Source organism: Agelaius tricolor, unplaced genomic scaffold (assembly GCF_023055355.1).
Source record: "Agelaius tricolor isolate 1412-34295 unplaced genomic scaffold, bAgeTri1.0.p SCAF_38, whole genome shotgun sequence".
Taxonomy (NCBI): Eukaryota; Metazoa; Chordata; class Aves; order Passeriformes; family Icteridae; genus Agelaius; species Agelaius tricolor.
The window spans coordinates 6,009,791-6,027,472 of NW_027269298.1; the positions used below are offsets into that span (position 1 = coordinate 6,009,791).

Below are 17,682 nucleotides of genomic sequence, written 5' to 3' on the forward strand. Positions count from 1 at the left end.
ACCAAATGCATATATAATTGTGAATAGTGCTTTCACAGGAAGATTTAATGTCTTCCATAATGCTGCAGATTCTTGTCCCTCACAAGTATCATTTAAGAAAGAGCTTTAAGCAGTTAAGTTGAATGCTTTCGGGAGCCGTGTGATTCACACAACTTCCTTGGCAGCAGCTTAAGTCTGTTCATTCTGCCTTGCTGTGGTTTGAGAGAGAGAGAGAGAATGCAGCTGGAGAGCTTATAGTATGCTAACTGTTCACAGTTTCTAGTTGAATTAGCTGTAAAAGACATCTCTGTTCCTGCAGTGTTAGCTGAAAGGTGCTTGTCATTTATGGTATGGCTGTTAGTTTGGTTAGTATGGTTTGTTTTGGAAGGTATAACTCAATAGAATTTCCCAGAACAAAGGAAAAGAATTAATGCAATATACGGTAAATGTAAGCCTTCTAAGCAACTGAAGTTCCTCAGAATCTGCACACCCAAGTGTAGCTCGGTAGAGAAATGTTCTGTTATGCATACTTTTTCTCATCATGTTATTTGGAAAAGTTCAGGGTGCAGTGCTAAGCAGAACATACAAAGTGGTTCACTCATTCTCTGAAATATAGCATATTTACTCTGTCTTGAAAAACAATATAAAAAGTTCAAATAATGGTAAAATAACTACCATATCCAGAAAATTGTATCTAATACTAAGTGACTCAAAGACTGGTCATAACAATTCTGTGATTTTTAATGAACCCCTTCATTAAAATTAACACCTAGCATTAAATGTTAGCAACAGCCAGGCCTCTGCTGTGGGTAGCCCTTATTTTGGGGCATTTGTTATCATTTGTTATGCAGTAGTCAGGGATGGAACCTCACCCCCCCCCGCCTTTTTTTTTTTTTTTCCTTTTTGTTTTTTCCCTCAAGTAGGTCTTGGTGTAATTCTTGAGGGGAAAATAATTAGACCAGAGGTTTTCTGTTACCATCATACCAGGAATGTGGAATAATTAATCTGAAACAGGTATAATCTCTTCTTTGTTACTCGGGTAAAATTCAGCCCATATTGCCAAGTCCATTCAGCTTTGAGAGCTAGCTCATAACAAACTTTTAGAGTATATATTTTAATTAATTAGAAGAGGTCAATTATTGGATGTAGAGTATGTGATATATAGGAGTTGAAAATCTAGAAACAGAAGGAAGAAAGACTGGGGATGTTTGCATATTTGTAACCCTCTGAACTAACTATACTACATTAGTGATATCTCTACAGCAGTTACAGCATTTTATAATAAAAAACCCCCACACCATCATTTTCCATGTAAACACTGAGTTTGACATTTAGTTTTGCCATTTGTTTTACTGGTTGCTTTGGCAACTAATAAATAGTTTGTGTTAAGTGCTTTAGCAGCTAGTCATTCTGTGGAAATGAGGATTGTCTAATCCTTGTGCAAGTTCTTGGTCATTGCTTCATGTGCACCATGTCTGCTTTTCTTACACAGGACTTAGGGTAGAAATGGGAGAACTAAGTTTTCTTCACATAAATTTACAGATTGTGCAGAAAACTTTACTCTATGGTTTACATTCTCTTCCTCTGTGATACTTTCCTGAGAAACTTTTACAACTCACTGGAGTATTTTTGAAACAAATCAATACCAGACAAATCAGTGGATTCACATGTTATCAACTACTAAATCCAGCTGGAATTAGTGTACTGTGGGTTTTTTCTTAACATACCAAAGCTTCACAAAAATTGTAGAAGAATATTCTGTCAAAACAAATATGAATTTTCCATGGAGGGAATGATTTGGCTCAGTTTTTAACTTCCTCGCTTTCTATTACTTTCTGTGCCTCCTTACCAAACAAGTCTAATGTCCTAGTTCATTGATGCTTATTTTAACTACCAAGCTATTATCCTGAGGAATGTTACAAATACAGACCAGCCAGAGGACAAAGGGCTTTTCTGCCTTGTTCTTTGGAGGTTTAGTTGGTTTTGGTCTTTTGGTTTTAACTCTTTTTTTTCACAGCAGTCACCTGAAATAGTTTCTGTAAAAAGTTGGGGTTGTTTGGTTTTTTTTTTTTTGATTGATTGGTTAATGTATTTGGTTGAACCCAAACTTTAGTTTCCCTGCAGCTATGGTCCCACAATGGCTATGTCTTCATTGCCAATCTTGATGTCACCCAAGCCCGTATACTGCCTTGTAGATCCAACTGCAAAAACTTCAGTGTTTTTGCTGAAGTGTAAGTCTGGGGTTTGCACATTCCACTGGTAACAGAATATGTAATACAAATGCTGACAATTAGTGATTCCATAAAAGTGTCACTTAAAATTAAAAATACCACTTCTATACAGGAAGCATTTGAAGGAAATACACTCAAGTGTGCTTACTGTGCAGTCAGAAGTATGTGTGTGTGTGAGTGTGTGTGTGACAGCTTTTGGGGAGCTTGGAGGAGCAGGGGCAAGTTCAGTCAAGAACTCAGATTCTTGTTTTTAGTTTGCTCCTGTCTGAGAAGCAGCCATAACAACATTACATGTTGTATGCATTAGTAGTCTTTTGTTGAATTGTAAAGCAATACTCTGAAAATTAAAACTGCTCTTTTACAATAGCCACCATTCTAGGTGTATTTTTTTTCTGTCATTCTTGATTCTGTGCACAAAATTAATCTAAAGTTATTGATTGTGTATTTTGTAAGTAGGTATTTCTCTTTGCAAGTTTAATTATCACATACTGATTAAAATGGAAACAGAGCAGTAAAAATTTACAGTGGATATTTAACTAGAGAGTCTGTAGATTGGAATGTCTTTATTTTTTAGAAACAGAGCTAGTAAGTTTTACTTCTAAACTGCTCAGCAAAAAATAGTGAATAGTTGAGACTGTTACACTTTCCTGAAAAATCACTCAGTTCTTCATCATATAATATGCAACTCATTTTCAGTTTTTAGTTTGCATATCTAGTACTGGTTTATTGATAGCTTTTTAGTGGAGAAAAATTGTGAACTGTAACTCCCTCACCCTACTGCTTTTTTTAAAAGCTCTGGAGACTGTAAATGTTCACATGTTTTACTGAAGGATTGCAAAAGTAACATTCATTTATAACATTTGAAGGATTATTCATGGAAAAATTATGCAAAGGAAAAAACAGTGAGATCCTTTGGGATACGTGTAAACTTTTCCAAATGTTCTTGCCACAGATCTCTGAACAGCATTTGACTTGCTCTGATGAAGTTGTCTCACGTTCCCTAATGCAAACACATTTTTAATAACATTTTAATATTTTTATACATCATTCTTGTGCATGTCAGCATAATCTTGAAAATGATGCTGAGAAATAATGAAAACCAAACTAACCCTTGTTCATGCCAGCTGACTGGAAAATCCTGCTAAGAGTGCTTTGTCTCCATGAAAGGCAAAATAACAGAGTAGCAATCATGGTAACAGTATGCACTAGGAGTGGAGCCAGAAGAGTAAAGACAAGAGTTAGCAGTAGCAGATGACTTCACTTATTGGAAAAAAGGGGCAAAATAACTCAATCCCAAATGAATTTAAGTATTGGAATTTTGTTATCAGCAGTATCAGGCATAACTTCCCCAGCTAATTGCTCAGCAGTCTGGTATGTCCATAAATATCCCTTGGTCTGTGCAGTTGTCATCAGTATCTCACTGCTTACCCACTTTGGCATCCTTCTTGACATGGGCTCTCTTTGTCTCTTACTCCTTTACAGAAATGAGGTCATCTGCTCTGTGCCCCATAACTCGTGCTGACACTCACTACACCCCAGATTTCTTGCCGAACTAAGTGTAGCCAGCTGAAGAGAACTCTATAAACTTCACCATTCTTCTTCATAGGCATTTGGCAGCAGAGCAGATACAAAGACTATGTAAAGATGTTTCAGTTCAGATTCTTATTACCGTAGCACAGGGTTAACAGAGCTAAACTGTATGGATTTCCTTCTATTGCCTTGGAGGAAAGGAGGATGCAGAACTACGTTGAAAATGGTCAGTCCAGCCATAATAATACCAGCACAGATGATATTTCTGTTTTCATCTGGTCCCACAAAGCATTCTCTTTTCTGCCATCAGGATCTTCACTGAAGACACCTAACTGGGAATTTGAATAAGTCACAGAATCACAGCATAGCTGGAAGAGACCACAGTGGGTCATCTAGTCCAAGCTCCCTGTTCAAGTAGGGTCATCCTACAGCACATGGCACAGGACTGTGTCAGATGGCTCTGGAATACCTCCAATGAAGGAAGCTCCACAAGCTCTCTCTAGGCAGTGTGTTCCAGTGGTCTGTCAATCTGGGTCCATTTCCTTCTTTGACAGGACTGATGCAAGCAATTGTGATTGCCATATGTAATAGCAAGGAAGCCAAGCTGGACTGTTGTCTTAAGTTCTAAGACTCTTACACCTATTTCTGCAAACTTTGTCACCCTTGGCATGTCACACCTTAAGCCTGGCAATATTTTTTGTGAACTGAAATTTTAGTCCCTAAAATTATTTTTATATTATTCATAATATTCCCTAGTATTATATTATAATCTGAGATGTGGAGTCCTTTTAGACCTGCTACATAATTTGTTTCAGGGGGAGTGTGGCAGTTTATCAAACTTTTTCTGTTTAAAGCTGTCCAGGTAATAAAAGCTCTTACTTAAATCAAGCAATCATCATCTTTATAATGATTAATCTTTAGATAGTTTCATGTTGCAATCATATTAGAGTAAATTTCAGTCCATGCTCCCTAAAGAGAGGGAGAAAAAAAGGGAGTGTAGAGTGAAAAGTCTGAAACTATTATTTCTTGCTGGATAATATCTCTTACTCTTTGTAGGTTTTGATAGTAACATTTGAACCTACCTGGAGTCAAATCCAGCCAGCTTTGATTTTGTAATAACTTGATTGTGTCAGCACTGGGCTTGTTATTGTGCTGTTCTTTCTGATAAAGTAATTTTGAAGGAGTCGCATGCTTTTGTTTTGTTGCATATCAGTGCTTTGGAACAAAATTAGTTAAACTGCTTTCAGGTCTCTGATTCTCCACTGTGAGAAACTTAACCTTTACACTATTATGTGTTACAAAATTTAACAGTTATTTCTACATGTGGCGCAATGTCTGTGTGAAAAAGCACTGCACTGTACTGATAATCCTCTAGGGCTACGCTTTAAGATTGCTACTGTTTCACAGGCTGTGGTTTCAGTAACTTGTTAAAAATTATACTTCAGTAGCATTCAGTGAACTTAAAAGAATTTAATGTCATCGACTTGAAAAAAACTTAATGTAAATCAAGATTGAGAACTGGCATCAGAAACACCTGAATGACACAGCAGGAAGCAATATAAAAACGAACAAATCCTGCAACCAAATTAAGGGACAAGCCTCAAAGTGGGCATATTAACGCTGAAGTTTATGCTGAGTTTCAGATTAAACTCTTGCTGATAAATGCTCATAATTTTCAGGGAAAGTCTCTTTTAGCTGCCTCTGTCTTTATCCTGGGTTTCAGTTCCAATATATTTTAGGCTTCTTAGCAGGTTATAAATACCTCAATAGTCCTAAGTATTTTCCTGTTCACAAGTTGAAAAGTGTCTGATGGAAAGGCACTACAAAGAAAGCATGTAGAGCAAACTCCTTTTTTGGGAACCTAGTCCATCAGAAGAACTGGAGGTTTTCAAACTAAAGAACTTGTAATCATTTCTGAAACTTCTGAAGGCATTTGTTTTGTCTCTGCATAAATTTTAATTTGTAATGAAAATCCATGGTAAAAGACTTTAGTGAAATGTATTAGTCTTGCTACTAATGCAGCAGATAAGATTTTTCAGACCTAATGGTGAATTATGAATCCATACAGTTTTTACATTAAACTAGGCAACATAATTGCATTCATAATCATACTTTTTCTTGTCCTAATTTGTGCTTCACCTCCATGGCAGAAATGGAAGATGAAGGGCTTTGGTTTTAGGGAAGAAGCTTCCAGTGTTTGTTACAGCCCAAATGCATCAAAATTTTAGTTGTATGTGCAGCAAGAATATTGTACTGGGCCCTCTCCAACATCCCAGATGTGCGTCTTTAGGTGAATCTCTGGATGAAGTAATGACTGAAAGTCATTTTTTAAAACTGCACATGGCCATTAGGTATAAGACCTTCTCTGAAGCTGCATATGCCAGTGACTGATGCTATGACTGTTGTGTTTCACAAATTTACAGTTGTGTGATGGTAGCAAAGATGGGCAGGCAAAAATGCTGTCCCGATGATATGTATGAATGAGGCAGAAAACATGCTTAAAAACTGCTTTATCTTTGTTCTCCTACTAAATTGATGGTCTGATGAATAATACTACTGAAGGTTCCTCTAACAAACTTGTCCCTCCTCTCTGTATTGCTAAAAGAAGTTGTGTCTTTTTTGCTTGTCTTGGGGCTCCCTTCATTAGTAATTAAGCAGCATAATGAACTGTTTGCTCAAATGTGCAGAATATTGTGGATTAAATCTTTCCCCTAACTGCTAGGGAAAACCCTTTGCAATTTTTCCTAGTTACAGTCCAGTTCACAGTGAAATTCCAGAGTCTGGGCTATAGTGAAATAAAAAGACAAATAATTTGGAATTAATTTATTTGTTTCCTACAACTTGACATAAGTCTATATTGCAGAGTGAGCATGGGCAGGAAAGCATCTTGTGTTTATTTGGGGGTTTTTTTGCCTCTTACTGGGACAAACTCATTACTGGTTCTCCTATTTCTTCTTGTGTCTCATGAATCCTCAGTTCAAGACAGAAGAAGATGATACCTTCCTTCAGGGTGCTTCAGGGTAGAGAGAGCAGCCTGTATAACAAATAGAAACAGAATGTCTCAAGTAAGGAGAGACTTCTAAGGATCATTGAGTCCAACTTCCTGCTCCTTGCAGGGCTCCGTAAAACTAAATTATATCACTAAGAGTGTTGTGATATAACCAGACTCACCTTGTACTCTGACAGTCTTGGCGCCATGACCACTTCCCTGGGAAGTTTCGTCTCTCAGAACCATTTCTGCTAAAAGTTCATGTTCATCCTGTTGTCAAACTGTGCTGTGGAATGTTGGTGTTTTGGATTGGTTTTGAGGTTTGTTTTTTTTTCTGTTTCAGTTTATTACTTATTTGATGCCAGACACTTTTGTAAAGATTCTGATGATGATTGTACATGGCTTTTCACATCACAAAGTTTCTTCTTGTGTCAACCTCCTAATGAGTGGTTTTGGTAAGAGTCCAGAAGCTGACTAAGCTGAGGTTGCTTGAACCTCCAAGAAGGGATTTTTGTAATGTAGAGGAAAGTCTGTTCTGCTAGTACCTGGACTGTCCCAAGGAGAAAGATATGGGGCAGATGGCGACTTTGATGACCACTGTTCCCACTTTCATCACAAGCACCAATGCCATAACTAAGTGTTTAAAAGTAAAATCTCAGCTGTTTGCTGTGAAGGCAAGAAGAGCCTGGCATTTACTGAGGATGAATACAGTTTTCCACTGTATTGCAAAGGTCACTGCCTGCCTTTTGTGAACAGCATCGAGGAGCTGGAACAAAACCATGTTTTCTGTGAGGCCTCATAAAATCTGTAAATTGAGAGGAAGAATGATCACAGTGAGACATCTCTAGAGCTCATAGATGTTTGAGAAGTAATGCATCTGTCCATCCATTAGGTATATGAAGAGCCCTTGGTTTTTCTTACATGCTCAAGCTGTGAGTCAGTATGAGCAGATTGTTTACAGTTTATTCACAACATGAAGTTGTGAACAAAATTCAAAACACATGTGAACGTTCCTGTTCACACCTGAAGTACAAACCGACTTTATGGCTCTGCATATTACACTTTGGCACATCCAGCTGTTGTAAGGAAGCCGAGAGTTTTTGTAGTTCATTGTTAAAAGTATGAGAAAAACTATTTTTAAAATTACTCCAGGGAGTTCAAGATTATGGAGATGAATTTTTAACAAAAATGGATGGTGTAACCCTAATGGGCAAGAAACAGTGCTTCAGAAATGGTGCCATTTGGTCATCTGTAAAAATTAATTTTAATCAGTTCCTAAACATGCCATTGAAATTTCTGGGATTTGCATCAGTCCGGTGTTAAATAATCTCTGTCTTTTAGGTCCATCTGACATGTCAGCAGTTATGAAATTCAGCAGGAGACCCACATGCCCTGATGCCTCAGTTGCAGCAAGTCTACCTACACCTCCTGTACCAAGGCACCGGAAGAGTCACAGCCTAGGAAACAAGTGTGTAATCCCAGCTGTCTCATGCTCAGGCAGTTAGTTACGTGTGTCACAAAAATTTAAGATAGTAGCAGAGAACATGCTACTATTTGTCCTTTCCATTTCTTGTATTGCAAAAGTGTTTCAGGCTCTAGTACGCATTCCCCAGGTTTTCTCTTGACACTTTTGTTATTTTTGCTGACTCTATTCTCTGCTAGCGCCAGGCACTGGCAATACTTGAAAGCTGCTTATCCACTTTGGTCTGTGGATTCCTGGTGTGTCTCCTTTTTCTAGGTTTCTGCTTTTGGTGCCACCAAGGATGTTCACATTTTGTACGGAGAAGTCAAAACATTTACAACTTCCCAGCTACAGAAATTTAATAATTGTTACTGACAAAGAGAAGTAAAATATGAAATGCATTTTGATAGTAAAGGAGCATATGTACAGTACATGGTAGCGTATAATTGCCTGCTCCTTAATAACCTGCTGATGAGGCAGAGGCTTAGTGGAAATAATGTGAGCCAAGGCTTGCTGTTAGATGACATAAGAGGGGTTTCGCATTTTTCTCTTCTTCCATGTTCCAGTATGATGTGTCAGTTGAGCGTCGTGGAGAGCAAAAGCGCCACCTTCCCGACGGAGCGGCCACGGCACCTGCTGGACGACAGTGTCCTGGAGTGTCACAGTCCAGCGCGCGGCCACACGCCCAGCACACGCCTTGCCAACGGCCTCTCCATAGGTATGTCTGGGGAGTGACACCCTGCTCCTGTCCCCAGGGCGCTGCAGACTCACAGATAGCTGAAAGCAGAAAATTAGGAAGATCATTAGTTCCCTTGCAAAGACTGATTGTTTTCATGGATGGAAGTAGATCAGAACTGCTACCTGGTCAATGTAACATCAGTTTTCCTTGATTAACCACTGATGCTTTTGGTACAAGTGGCATGAAAGAAGATTGGTTTTGTAGATGCTCGGTGTGTGACACAAAGTGTTTGTCAGCTTTTACCGGGGGGAAAGTGGATATGTATTTTAAAAGCTACCTTTACACAAATAAAGCTTTAATTTTAACGATATGTTTTAGAAGATAGGGGATTTGTTTGGTAGTACTCTCTAAGACTTATAAAGAAACGTAAAATGAACACATTATGGTATTATAATTAATAAAGAAATTATTATAATATCAAAAAAGTGATCAAGAATCTGTGTTCTAAGCAAGAGAAAGCTACCTTTTAAGAGATTCAGACAATTTCTAGAATAAGAAATTGACTGTGAAAGATAGCACATTACTTGACCAACAGTTGGACACTGAGATGATCTTTTCACTTCTGAAAATACAGGAACAGCTCAGGGTGTTAAAACTGAGCATTAGAGGATCAGTCCTGGGCAAATTAAAACTGTGAGCTAAATAGCTGTGCCAGAAAAGGAGGGAAAATTGGGTGATGGGCTTGAAGGAGAGATAGGAACTCTAGTTATGAATACCATCATATATGTATATATTTTAATAATTCCTAGCAGCAGCAAACAGCTGACATATCCTCTATTAGAGGTGTGTTTGCTTCTTGAAAATAAAGCGTGATACCATATCTAATAACTTCAATTGACTTATGGATATTGTGCTAGAAATATTGTCTTACAAAAGAGCTGGATTTTATGTACCTGAAGTTCCCAGGTTCTGAAATAGAAGCATGATGAAAATAAAAGTAATGGTATTAAAACACAGCAATAACATGAGTTAAGAGTGAGATACTATAAATGGAGAGGCTCATGTAAGCCTCTTCCAACTAAAGATTTTACCATGAACTCTAAACACTTCTTCAAAACATTATTTGAGTAAGCGGTGTCCACAGTACTATACAAAAGAGTATTCTGGTGATCCACATACATTGGCTTTGTATTTTCCCATGGGTGGTTTTCTTACTCCTTCTCTGTACTACTCTCTTTCTAGATAGCAGTGAAAGCTCAGAATTTAGTGAGGAGCTGCCGTCAGGGCTTGAAAGGTGAGTTAGTCTTCATGTACACTCACTGAGCACTCTACAGACTTAGCTAAGAAATTCACAAATGATCCCTAACATAGGTAAGCCCTAAATCAATAGTTATTTTTATCAAATTATTGATTAGTTAGGAAAAAATGGCAAACATTTTGAAATAAAGCACTGTAAAGGTATTGGACCTGAAAAGATTAGGGGCTATCTCTGTCATATTTACCAAACCCTAAAGAATACTGCTCATCAGATATTTGCATTCACAAACAGGGGTCGTTTATATGCCACGCTGGGGCCTAACTGGAGGGTACCACTCAGGAATTCTCCTCGGAGTCGAAGCTGTGTCTACAGGTACAGTTCCGGGTCTGCCTCTTTCATTGTATGGTGCTAAAATTCAATTTGGGTTTTTACACTTTTCTAGTGTAATGTATTTTGGGTCCAAATATCCTTATATGACCATGACAATTTACGAAGTCTCCCCCTCCTGCTTGTAAGAACTCCTGTTAATGGTAAAGCAGGGTTATGGCCCATTCAGATGAAATTCAGTTTAGCTGTTGATTTAACTAATGTTGTCTGGCTTCCATTTTGCAGAAAACTAGGCTTTACTTAGAGTTTTATGAAACCTTTGTGGAAGCAGGTTTGTCATGAAGGCCATCTTTGACTCCCATTACAAGTGATGATGTTAGAAGGATACCTTCTTGACCCTTTCCCACAATCTGTTTCCTGATTTACCAGACAGCTACCCATAATATCTGTCTGTGTCTGTGTGGTGTGTTGATTTTGTTCAGTAAAAGGGTATGACCTTGGACCTCAAGTAAGAGAGGGAACATCCACAAGCCATATGTAGCAGGTGCTCACAATGTTGCTAGTCACGAAGAAGTGGACTTTCTAGAAGCAGGCAATCCATTTACAGATCTAAGAGAGATGACTCTAAAAATTTTATATCGTTTGAGGGATAAAAATCATTCCTTGCATGTATACCTGACCTGAACTTGATAAATTCTGTGATGCTGGCAAATGAAGACATATGTTCGAACAGTTAAGAAAATAGGGCCCTGAATCAGTATTCTGCAAATACTGTGATTTAGTTGCAGTTTAAATCCAGTCAGATTGTATTTTGTTTAAATTAGTTTGTTTCAGCCATTGTAGAAGTTATCAATATAATGTATAAATTACAGCTGCCTTACTAAATTATATTGCTTACTTATCATCTTTATTCTGCTCAAATACATAGAGGAATGCTTTGTCTCTCCAGCCCAACGGGCGCATGCAGCTGCACAGCAGGTGGTCCCACAGGAGTCATTACCATGGAAGGGCCTTTAAGAAGAAAAACACTGCTCAAAGAAGGCAAGAAACCTACTGTAAGTAATTCTAATTATAGTTATTCCTATGGTCCTAATTCATTAATGGCTGGTTTAATTTTCAGAATTATGTTAAGCCTGCAGCTTGATACCGCACAAAATAATGGTTTTATCAATTGTAATTTTCTGATCAAAGTTATAACCAGGTTGTAACAAGGTTGTAACCTTTGTGTGTCATTTGATATGCAGCAGTTTGCGAGTCAGGTTTCTAGCTGTGACAGCAGAGCAGGAGTGAAGCAATTGTGTAACTAGCAAGCAGTGTTGTGAGGGCAGAAATAAATCTTGTGGCACTGCCAGGTGACCCAGAGCATCCTGATACTTTCCAGCTAAATAAGCCTGACAAAGGCAGATATTGCAAGATGGACAATGTCTGCATTACATTTCTGTGACAGGAAGTAGATTAATATCTATTAATGAGCTTGTAGATTACAGAACTTGCAGTGGCACTCATAAAAGACTGAAGAGGGAGCTCTTCAGTACGGAATTTTCAAGGGAAGGTAAAAATTCAATTGAATATATTTCTACAATATATTTTGGTGCTTTTGAGATATTGCATTAAAATGGAAAGGCTGCAGGGCAGCCCCCATAGCACCAAAGTCATGGCAATTCATAGTTAACCTGAATTCAAGGTTTTCACATGGTTCTAGTCCTATGTATCTGATAACTTATTTGCTTTCTGAAGGGTTGATTGATGTATTTCACATGCAACCCAGTTCAGTTCAGAGCGAAAAGATTTGAAGAATTGAATTGCAGAGTCAACTCAATAATTTTTTTTAATCAATAGTCTAAGATCTGTACAGTAGAAGACTGCACACTATTCTTCTCTAAACAATCATTACTGATATTTTCATGAGATACCCAGCAAAGAAGGCTTGTATTCACAGCCAGCCATCAAGCTTTAGGTAGCTGAGCTGATTTACACCAGGAGACACTCTTTATCTCCATTCCTTGCTTCTAAAATTAACTTTGGTAGCACTTGGACTTGCATGTGAATAAATTTTTGAAATGTCAGAGATATGCAGAGTTTTTCCTATTTTTTTTCCTTTTTCATTCAGCTCTCCTCATGGACTAGATACTGGGTCATGCTTTCAGGATCAACTCTTCTGTACTTCGGAGCAAAAGCTTTAAGAGGCACTGAAAGGAAACATGTAAGCTTTACATTTATTCTAAAACCAAAAATTGAATACTCATAAGTAGATCTGGAAGGGCATCCAAAGTGTACTTTCTGTTCCAGGCTAAGTCATATTTCTGCACAACTTCTACAGTCAAAAGTTAATCTCTGCTACAGTCTCAGCTATGACCGATTTGTCTGTCTTTTCCAGTATAAATCTACACCTGGGAAAAAAGTCTCCATTGCAGGCTGGATGGTGGCACTGCCTGATGACCCAGAGCATCCTGATATTTTCCAGCTAAATAACCCTGACAAAGGTAGATATTGCAAGATGGACAATGTCTGCATTACATTTCTGTGACAGGAAGTAGATTAATATCTATTAATGAGCTTGTAGATTACAGAACTTGCAGTGGCACTCATAAAAGACTGAAGAGGGAGCTCTTCAATACAGAATTTTCCAGGGAAGGTACAAATTAAATGGAACGTATTTCTACAATATGCTGTGGTGCTCCTGTGCTGCCTGCAGAGATTCATTTCTTTTGACAGTTACTGTAAATTTCACAGAAATTCCTCAGCTAATGTGAGATTGCAGCCCGTCCGTGTATCTCCATACATTGATCTACAAGTCTCTGAATAGCTTCCTTAAAATCAGTCGATATCAAATCTTGACTTACACTGAGGCCAATTAAAATATCAAACCATTTACCAAAATAAGTCTGCTAAGTAATTATTACTTTTTAATAATTTATTTTGCAGTGCCATAACTCATTTCCCTTGATTAAACTTCAAAAGATAAGAAAAGTCCTGGAGTTATTTTGCACTTTGAGTGGCTGCTTACAGGTTCTTGAGGCTTTCTTCAGTTTCCATGTTTTCAGCTTTGGTGCTGGATATGGAGTCCCATCTACTCTATGAAGTGCATCATCTGGGAGTTAACTAAAATGCACAAAATATTTGATTGCAGGAAACAATTTGCAGTAGGACATTGAAGAAAACTAAGTTTACAGAAGCCTTGAGAAGAAAGCCAGGATGATGCACAGTCCCCAGTTGTGGTATAACCAGAAACATTTATTAAAAGTGTATATAGCTTTATAATATTTTCAGTATCAGATTAGAATATCACGTGCCTGGATAGCCAATACGGTAACTGTTCACGCGTCTGTTAACCAATAATATAAGGGATTGCATTCCTAGTATTCACGTCAGCCTTTTTCCTTTAAATCAAGTGCTTGTATAACAATTTTTTCTGACAACTACTGTTACATTTTAGAAACTTTGTTCCATCTCTCCTGCCTTGACTGAATAGTTCTTGTTCTTCTTAACCAAGTGGGCTTTGTTCTCTTATTACTAAGCGTTCTTTGTTTTCTTGCCGCACACCGACCTACATGGTCTTTTCTGTGGCTGTAATTCAGCCTTTCTGCCTGTGAGGCCACATATGTTCTCATACTTGCTTCACCCAAGAATTGCTGGGTAACATGGCTCACATGGGTTCTGTTACATTAGCAGCATCATGTTTGAGCATTTGAGGTGCCAATTAATTTAAGAGTTTAATTCCGGACTTTGGCTTCTGCACAGAAATCAGAGTCCTTTGAAACTATATGTCTGTCTGTAAATTCTGAGTCTTTAATTTTCTTATTTTTGTAGGCAATGTTTACAAGTTTCAGACTGGTTCAAGGTTTCATGCAATATTATGGCATAAACATCTGGATGACGCGTGCAAAAGCAACAAGCCTCAGGTAAGGTATTTCTACCCACTTTTTCCTATTTTCCAGAAAATCCTTACTAGAAAAGCTCTTTCAATCTGTGTGCACACGCATTCCTGTGGGGACAGACATAATTCCTCATTCTGTACGCTGATCCATTTTTTTCAGCGGTAGAAAGAAAGATTATTTAAAATTAGAGAATTCCCATCAAATCAGGTTTTGTGCAGGTCTAGCTATTGGTTTGGTTACCCTAGGAGCATATAACCTCTACTCTCAGTTGCTTCAAGCAAGATAACCTCATCTCTTCTTTAGAAGGGACTGTCTCATGGAAAATGAAAGCAACCATACTAGGATGGACTCAATGATCTTAGAGATCTTTCCCAAATGTAATGATTCTATGAGTAATTTACAATCTCTTCTAGGTACCTGCTAATCTAATGTCATTCGAATAATTTCCTCTCCTACCTGGTGCGACTTCAAGTGCCAAACTGAAGAAACAGGTTATTGTTCTCTAAGGAGGAAGAAGAGAATGGTTTTCCTGACATGAGCCAGCCACAGATATTTCAGCACTTTCCTATGTAACTTGAAAGTGATTCTGACACAGCTTTTAAAAGCAGGAAGTGAATGTTATCCCTAGGACCAGATAAAGTCTCATGCACTGAGTGAAAGCAGACAAGTTAGACGGACAGAAGATTAATCCTCACTCCTGCAGGATTCTAGAGCCCTCAACTATTTGTGGTCAGAGACTGCATGAACTGATATTTGGCCGCAAACTGAGCATTATATCTTCTGCCTGTTCTTTTTCAAATGGTTCTTTTTATTGTTAAGCTGCTTTGTGTGACTGAAGAATATTTGGCCCATGTTGGGTTTCAGTTCTTTCTAATGCACAGAATGATTGACAGTGTTAACTTGCTCCAAAGTGTCAATTAGAATAGAAAATTGTGGAACAACATTTTTATAACCTAAGTGCACTGAGTTGCTTGGCAATGTGGCTGCCTCAAATTTTCTATCAAATCTCTGGACAATATGCTGTTCATATTTGAGCTATTTGGGAAAAATGTATTTTGGCATAGGACAGTTGCACTTCTTTTTCATTCAGTTATTTTGCTCAGGAATACACTGGTAATAGATTTAAGGCTGTTTAAATGTATGTTGGGCTGAAGTTTGTCTTTCATTCTTTTACCAATGGCATAGTTGCTCATAAATTTGGTGTTTTGGTTCAGTATGAACATTGTTCATTTCAAATCCCTTAGCATAGGGAAGCAGGTAATCAGGTGTTTTATATCACATGGTCCTGGCTCCTCAGAATGACTCCATATCATTGTTTCTGTTCTGTCCTTCTGTGGACAACTTGGCTCCATTCAATTCCAGTATGTGTTGTGACTTCAGGACATTAGTACTGGTAGATAGTACTGCTATTATTAAATCGTGGTGGCAGTGAAAGACTGTCCAACAGTGGAGCAAGTACAAAGAAGTCTCCACATCAATATCCAGAGAATAAATGAGCAACAAAAGAAGTGTAACTGGACCTTTTCCTCCGAAGGAACGCTCTCTGTGCTGTATTCCTGCTGTACCCTGGCACTCCTGCAGTCAGAATCAGTTTCTGTTCATATGTTAAATTCATCACTTTTTCATTTTGAAACTCTTTTGCCATATAGCATCATTATTCCGACTTCATCAATCACCAGAAAACCTCTTCTGACTTTCCTAAGATTGCGTAGAGGAGAAATTGGCAAGTCAGCCTCTAACTTACAAACCAGGAACACCATGAAAGTCAGTTTAAGTGAACAGAACCTCTACTAGAACAAGCTCCCTGGCATTAGCAGTATGTATTCTGTGGACTTCCGTGATTTTCTACATTTTAATTTTGAAACTTCTCTAACAACAAGGAGAAAAAGCCAACTGTTTTTTAAATGAAGGTCAAAAGTAAATTTATTGTTCTTTTAAGAGTTGGTGTTACAATCCCGAAAGCCTAATACATACCAGGTTTTCAAGAAAAACAGTTCCTGATAACAATTGCATTTAGATCCTGGGACATGGGAAAGTGTACGTAAAGTTGACAAAATTTATTTGATAACTGAGGAACTCTATGAAAAGAGTGGTAATTAAAAATATATTTGTATTGTTTTTCTCTTTCTTTGCTAACTTAAGACAACTTTGAACTAGGAAATACATGGTTATCTGCAAGGGCAGAGCATCGAACGCCATTAGAGATGGTATAGAAGCTTTTGAATGTGGTAACATCCTGTCAGCAGTAAATTACTTCAGACTGTTAGGCTATGATATAGTCTGAATTATTCTACACCTGCGGATTTTTGTGATTAGTCATCAGTGAGATTTACCATCTTTTCCGCATAGCACAATTGTGAAATTGCTGCAGAGTATTGGGAAATTCAGTGAAAGAATAATGACGGCAGTGAAAGAATACTAGTAAAACATCTTAAACCAATTTTGAATTAGTCTTTAAGTATTAAACAGTTCCTAGCTGCTGATAAGAGGTGTTATGATGCCATTTGGTACCATTTGCTATAGCCAGGTACTGCTATGGATAATTGAAAGCTGCTATTGAAATACAATAGGTTGCCTATCACCACTGATTGTTACAGCATTTCCACAAAGAAGATCACAAACCATACAAGTTCTCCTCCATCAAAAAGAACAACAACTACAATAGTTATGTAAAAGTAAACATTATAACATAATTGCCATTTTCAGAATTGTGAAGATATAATAACTATAGGTAATATTATTAGTTTCTTTAATGTATTAATTTATTTAATTGATTTTTCTTTTTTATTATTTAATTATTCATTATTTATTTATTTAATTAATTTTAATGTAATTCAGTGCCAAAATGCATGTTTTTCCAAATAGCACTAAAATGAGGCAAAGAAACTAGTTTTCAAAGTGAAACTGACTTGTCACACTATAATGTGAATCAATTTCAACATTTTGGTTTGTTTTGTGTGGAAGCTGTTGCACTATTTTTGGCTGTATTTTCCAGCAGTCCACTGCATGCCATTTGTGTAAAGGATTCTTTTTAAAATTCTTGTGAACTGTCTCACCTGTAAGAACTCTGGTGTTGGAATCTAGGTTTTTGGCAAAGTATTTTGTTACCTCAGTCTTGTATCGAGTTGCTGCATTTTTCAGTTTGTTACATTGATAATAATGATTGTTTTGCTAATTAAATACTTTAATGTAAAAAAAGTTTGTTTACTACAACAGTAATAGCATTTGGTTGTAAGTTTAAAAATGTGCAGGGTATGTATGCTGTTGACAATAAAATATTCTGAAAAAGTATAGGAGAGGTACAGAAGGAATGTTTTAGCTCAAAGGCAGCATGCATGTTTTATTTGTG

At 37.5% G+C, this 17,682-nt stretch overlaps 1 protein-coding gene across 3 annotated transcripts in view; it reads left to right on the forward strand.

Moving 5' to 3' along the window:
* RALGPS1 (Ral GEF with PH domain and SH3 binding motif 1) overlaps positions 1–17,622 on the forward strand; it is a 75,591-nt gene extending 57,969 nt beyond the window's left edge. Inside the window, exons 14-22 of one of the 3 annotated variants that reach the window (XM_071453839.1) lie at positions 8,071–8,197; positions 8,758–8,909; positions 10,113–10,164; positions 10,420–10,500; positions 11,384–11,510; positions 12,566–12,658; positions 12,833–12,938; positions 14,266–14,357; positions 14,747–17,622. In XM_071453839.1, the coding sequence (XP_071309940.1) occupies positions 8,071–8,197; positions 8,758–8,909; positions 10,113–10,164; positions 10,420–10,500; positions 11,384–11,510; positions 12,566–12,658; positions 12,833–12,938; positions 14,266–14,357; positions 14,747–14,776 (860 nt within the window). In that variant the 3' untranslated portion in view covers positions 14,777–17,622. The other 2 variants (XM_071453840.1, XM_071453841.1) reach the window with 2 other exon arrangements.
* The last annotated feature ends 60 nt before the right edge of the window (positions 17,623–17,682 follow it).